The sequence below is a fragment of the Furipterus horrens genome, unplaced genomic scaffold (genome assembly GCF_987537825.1).
Source record: "Furipterus horrens unplaced genomic scaffold, mFurHor1.1.pri manual_scaffold_11, whole genome shotgun sequence".
In the NCBI taxonomy this organism is placed as follows: domain Eukaryota; kingdom Metazoa; phylum Chordata; class Mammalia; order Chiroptera; family Furipteridae; genus Furipterus; species Furipterus horrens.
In genome coordinates, this window is record NW_028327181.1 from 29,949,400 (window position 1) to 29,955,743 (window position 6,344).

The following is a 6,344-nucleotide window of genomic DNA, read 5'->3' on the forward strand; positions in this document are numbered from 1 at the left end:
TGATTTGAAAAATAAGTCATATTTTTAAAGTGTTAAACCCAATCCTTGGAACACAGTAAATATTCATTAAATGGAATGCATATGTATGCATGCACCTATGTAGTAGTATTAGTGTTAGTATGTGTTCTCAGAGGAAGTTTCTCTGTGTCTTCCAGACACCATGTCCTGCTCTTGACTTGTTTAACCTTCCTCGTCAGTGCTGTTCTTTACCTTTCTGCAACTTGGGTCACCTTATTTCTTTCTTCATCACAGTAACATGGATTTGATGCTTTCCTTGCTGCTACTATGTTTTGTTTTTGCTTAGCATTTCAGAGTTGCCTCAAGGGCGCTTAGAAAGGGTTAAAAAGACCAAAAGAACCAGAGCAGCATCTCCTGAGAGATTTGGGGATATTAAACCTTCCAAGTTTGGAAGGATGTAATCTGAAAAGGATATGATCTAAGTCTATTCAATAATGTTGGTTAATAAAACATTTATTTGGAAATAGTTATATAGTACCAACATTAAAGAAAGGGACTTAACTATGTTTAAGATACATAAGAGGAAGGAACACTTTTCATTAGAATTTATGTTTTTGCCAAATTTCAGACATTTCAGACATTTCATAAACTTTACTCTGATATTAGGGTATTTTTGTTGTTGATGTTGTAGTTGTAACAATAATTATGATTTTTATTCTGTTTACAATGGAACTATGTCTATGAAAAATATTGCGTAAGTTATTTAAACTAGTATGGCTAATATGTGCCCAAACCAGAATTTTAATTAAGTGTTCTGATTTCTAATGCAATTTCTTTTTCTGATATTTTTCAGAGTAGTAAATAGTGGGAGTTTGTTACTCAAAGACATTGTGAGACTTCAAAATATAAATATGCCTAAAGCAAGTTAATCCACAAGTTAAACAACTGTAGAAAGGTTTCTAACTTAACATAAGAAGGTTTTGACTATACCTTTAAATTTCTAATTTTGTCATTGAAGACAACTATCTGCCTCCACAAAAACACTTCTTCCAGGAGTTATCTAGACTGTGGCTTTAAAACAAGCATTTCTTATTAACGGATATTTTTATAGACCTTGCCATTCATAAGAAGGCTGGTTGCTGCTTGCTAAAAGCACAGTCAAAGCCCCCCACAGCAAATAGCTTGGTAATTTGATATTGGTGTTCAGATGTTGCTCTCCTGACTCGTTTTTCAAGGTCCGACCTTGTCAGAGACATGAGGAATGTCTCCTTGGTGACCGAGTTTATCCTGCTGGGCATCCCACACACGGAGGATCTGGAAACCGAGCTCTTTGTCCTGTTCTTGTCCTTCTACACCTTCACCCTGTGGGAAACCTGCTCATCCTACTGGCAATCATCTCCTCCACTCAACTTCACACGCCCATGTATTACTTCTTATGTCAACTGTCCGTGTGTGACATGTTTTTCCCTTCTGTGAGTGCCCCCAAGATGCTCTTCCACCTCTCAGGGAACAGCCGAGCCATCTCCTATGCAGGCTGTGTGTCCCAGCTCTTCTTCTACCATTTCCTGGGCTGCACCGAGTGTCTCCTGTACACAGTGATGGCCTACGACCGCTTTGTTGCCATATGCCACCCTCTACACTATCAGGGAATCATGAACGACAGAGTGTGTGCTCTCCTGGCCACGGGCACCTCAGTGTTCGGCAGTATTCATGCCACCTTTCTAACCACGCTCACCTTCCAGTTGCCCTACCGTGGCCCCAATGAGGTGGACCATTTCTTCTGTGACTTCCCAGTGATGCTGAAGCTGGTCTGCACGGACACCTCGGCCCTGGAGATGGTGGGGTTCGTCAGTGTGGGCCTCATGCCCCTCAGCTGCTTCCTTCTCACCCTCGCCTCCTACAGCCGCATCGTCTGCTCCGCCTGCAGATCCGCTCCGCGGAGGCCGCCGCCGCGCCTTCTCCCCCTGCAGCGCCCCCCTCGCTGCCGTCCTGCTCTTCCACACGCCGGTGGTCCTCAGCTACTTGAGGCCAACCCCCAGCCGCTGCCTGCATGCGACCGTCCAGGTCCTGAATAACCTGGTCACCCCCATGCTGAACCCCTTGAGCTACAGCCTCAGGAATAAGGAGGTCAAATCCTCTCTGAGGAAGGTCTTACATCAACTGGGCTTTCTTCCTGAGCAGTCGGAGAGAGAGAACAGTAGCTCGCACTTTAACTCTACTTTGTAACTTGTGAAATTTTTATGATTCTCCCAAATGTTTTTGAGTTTGGGAGTACAGGAGTTCTTATGTTTATCTCCATTTCACAAGGTAGGGACTAAGATTCAAAGAGTTAAAGTGACTTGTCGAAGGATGTATAAGGAGTGATGGCAGAACGAAGACTCTGGGGCCGGTTTTCTGACTCTGGGGCCTGTGCTTTCCGGGGGGCATCGCATTGCTGGTGAGTGAAGGAAGGAGCTGCCGCAGTAGGCGGAGGAGCCTGCGCCTTCTACCTCTCAGTCTTTATTTTCTACCCCCACCTACACCCCCTTCTCCCCTTCTTTTCCCCTCACTCTGACGCTTCTTCATCTTGGAGCACCGATTATCTCATCAAATGCCTGAATTGAATAAACCTTCATTTTATTGGTCCAGATGTTGTCGAAAACATGGGATAGGGGCATCCCCGTGGTTTCAAGTAGTACCCTAAAAAGGAAGTTGTGTGAAGAGAATGACTCACAGTGGGGACAGGAGGCAGGTTTTTTGTGAATGGAGCAAAGGTACTGGTGTGCTGGTATCACCCATAACCCCTACCTGTTGGGCTTTGACTTGGAAGCAGGTCCTGGCTGCAGCAGTGCGGCAGGTAAGTGACGACATGGAAACGGCAGCTGGGGAACCCATGGAGGGGTGACCATGGCCTGATACCATGTTAGGGAAACTGGATGTGCCTTTGTACTTCTCGGTAGAACCGGAGGATGATGTGGGGTTCAAGCTGTGACTGTTTTGTGCCTATGGTTTCTCTATTTAATTAAAAGTGACATTGTTCTCTATTCCTTTTTTTTTTTTTTTTTTTTTTTTGCTGAAATAAGCTAAGGAAAAAATGTACTATTTCAATGTGGTGATGCTATTGTTTTTATGACTAAATGCAGTGAGAATCCTATCGCACTTGGGACACATAGTCCCTATGAAGTTTTTCTAGCAGTCAAGTAGTACAGGAAGGAAAATCAGAAGAGGACCGTGGAAAAGGAAGTGACAGACGTGGAGGCCAGCTTGTCCGTACTTCTCATGATCTGAGAGCGACCCGGGAACATGACAGACCAAACCGGTATTGCTGTGTCTGACCCCAGGCACTGGGGTGACCCAGCACAGGCACCTGCAGTGGAGACACACCCCTGCCACTTCCCTTGCAAGCCTAGAACCCCGCTGAGTGCTCATTCTCCCCTGCTTTATTTCCTAGTAAACAAGCGCTTACAGAAGAAGGAGGAAATACAGCTCAGATTATTCCAAATTTAGTACGTCTCTGCTGAAGATTCTCCAAGTCCATTTGAGATCCCTTCCCACTCCTCAACTTCCTGGTGGTAGTGGTGCAGATAGTGAAAATACGACAGTGTGTAAGAATAAAAGATACGACTCGATTCTCTTCCACTTTACTTACACAGATGTCATCTGATGAATAACTTTGTGCTGGGGGATGATGCCGAGGTGAAGACGACATGACCCTACCAGAATGAGCCTCAGTCTGCTGGAGAAAATAAACAGATATGCAACTAACATCCCATGAGAAAGGTAGGAAATATAGCAGAAAAGGTGGAGTACATTTTTCTGGGGCTGGGGAGGGACCTCACAAAAGAGGTGCTGAGGGTTGAAAGTTTTTGTCTGTTTCCTCCCCACCCCCCACGATGAATGGCCTTTACAGGGAGAAATGTTTTATAGGGAAACAACATACTTCTCCATCTTTTGTTTCTGAGGTGATGGGGATGAGACATAATTCTCTTAGAGGGTATCTCAAATATCTGCCACCTAGGAGTTAATGTTCTTGGGAGAAAAATGGAGTGGGGGGTGGGCTGGTGGAGGAGAGCAGCAGGAGAAAAATTGAGAGAAGTGTACTAGAACAACAATAAAATATTTTATGAAAAATTCATTTGACCTGTTTTCAGAGTTCTTCCTTTCAGCCTGATAATCTGTCCCGAATTGGAGAAACGCCTTTTGCACAAAAGTACTGTCTCCATCTCCTGAACAAACGAACTCCTCTGCGTGCCCTCGGGTTCCTGCGCAGGAAGTCCTCCTGTCTGCGGGTGGTGTCTGCGCCCTCGTCCCACCTAAGCAGGAGCCCCGAACGTCAGACCAGCCTCGGGTTTGGAAGCCCCGTTTGGGTTTGATGGTGGAATATTAGAAAAATTTTGAAAAAGGTTCAGTGGGAGTAGTCCCCACCCAGGATATTTACTCTTCAGGGTGGATCACAGACAGTGGCTCAAGGCAAGACGGGGGAGCCGGTGTGTGTTGCAGAGATAAAAATACTGAAGCAGAGATTCAGAGTGTGTTCTGAACAGAGTGAATGGCAGCAGTAGCATTCCTTAAAGCAAATTTAGAGATGGTACAGGAGTGGCAGCTAATACCTGACCCCAGGTGGATTCTACTTTCTTTAAAAGGCTTGTGTTCACTTCAACACACTCTGCAACACACCATTAGAGTCTCTGATTGGGTTCTTTCTGCTCCTCCCTATACTTGTTACATAGCCGATGCTTGCTCTGAAGTTCACCTGTGCATTTTGTTTTACCTACATCCCTCAGAGAGTGAAACTATGATGTGAGCATCTCACGTGGAAACCTGGCAGTGTCGCTGAGCTAAGGGCTACTCACATGCATTGAGGGAGGGTATATAGACGTTTTCAAAGGAGGTTCACAGTGGCTGCCTATTCTGTTGATTCCTTGCCCTCCCCGACACCCTGCTGATTTGTTCTAAATCAAAATAATTGAAATAAAGAGTCAGAAGTAATGTTTTTAGTCACTTGATTTGCCATTTTTTTTCAAGAAATAATACTTGTGATATTGCAATAATAAATTGGTGAGAAATAATTATTTATCATTTCTTTATTTTACATTCTGTTGTTTGAAACTATTGTTTTCATGTTTGTTTTGGTAATATTCCAGATTACAGCATCAAAAAGTCATCTTTCATTGTCTAGCTCATTACCTTTTTAAGAAACTGTTTTTATTAAATAGCAATTAGGAAATAATATTAATAAAATATGTAAAGTGTAAAGAACTATATAAAATGAACACCTGGCTCCCACCTCCCACTTTAAGGAAGAGCACGGTGCAAATGCCTTCGATGTTCCCAGGGGCCCCGGGCCTGGCTTTCATTCTCTCTAGGAAGCATCACTCCCATGAGTTTTGTGTTTATTATATTCTTGTTTTTCTTTAAATTTTATCTCTTATGTTTTGTCTTTAAATAGCACATTGCAAGTTTTTGAACTTTATATGAAATTAATTGTACAGAAATTTGTTTTTTTAAACTTAAATGTTACTTTTTGACAGTTATGTCATTGTATATGTCTGAAATTAATTCATTCCTACCAAAGTGTAGTATCGCATTGTGTACATAAATAAACATTTATTTTCTCTTGTTGATTTTACTCATTAATAAATATGGATTGGGAGAATGTACGAACTTTTTTTTTAAGCCACAATATGTTGTTGGGTTCTTCATACCTATCTATATGTATAGATAGCACCCAAAGATGTCATCACTGGCCTTTCTTCAAGAGTTCCTTCTACTAGAGAAAAGAGGAAATAGAACATTTTTTAGTTTGGGTTTGCCCAATGACAGACACTGAAACAAGGGTTTGCCTGTAAGCAATTTATGAGAACGATAGTCCTGGGAGCAGGAAGGTGAGACAGGAAAGGACATCAGTTAAGCAAGTGTCAGTAAGTGGTTTTACTACTGTGGAGAACTGGGGCTCAATCATACCCAAAACCCTCTGAAAAATGATGTGTGAAAACCTCTAGGTTGTTCCACTGGGGTGTAAATAAAGCTAGGGTATTTTTATACCAACTCCGGCCCCACGTTAGTTGGTGGATGTTTTGGGGAACATTAATTATCAGGTATTCCTGGTTAGTTCCATGTATGTAGACTGAAATTTTTTCTTGTCCAGGGACTACTCCCACACAGAAGACAGGGGGAGCACTCAGGACCTGAAGACAATCTGAAGATGACCACTGCAGTGGGCTGAGGGGGCGTTGCCAGCGGCTGTCATCACTTTACATCTTAAACTAGTATTCTTACAAAATGCAAACCATATAACACTAGTCTACTCTTTTAGAATATTCAATAATTGTTGCTCATAGGTTAAATTAAAATAACTTAATGACTTAGTATAGTATCTGTGGAATCAACAATCAGACCCACCTTCC

At 42.9% G+C, this 6,344-nt stretch overlaps 1 protein-coding gene across 1 annotated transcript; it reads left to right on the forward strand.

Annotated features, from left to right (window-relative positions):
• The first annotated feature begins 1,212 nt into the window (after positions 1-1,212).
• LOC149997320 (olfactory receptor 10D1B-like) lies at positions 1,213-2,184 on the forward strand. Its single transcript, XM_090257471.1, is given in 3 exon segments — positions 1,213-1,321; positions 1,324-1,895; positions 1,897-2,184. Coding segments are annotated over 3 exon segments (969 nt in total).
• The last annotated feature ends 4,160 nt before the right edge of the window (positions 2,185-6,344 follow it).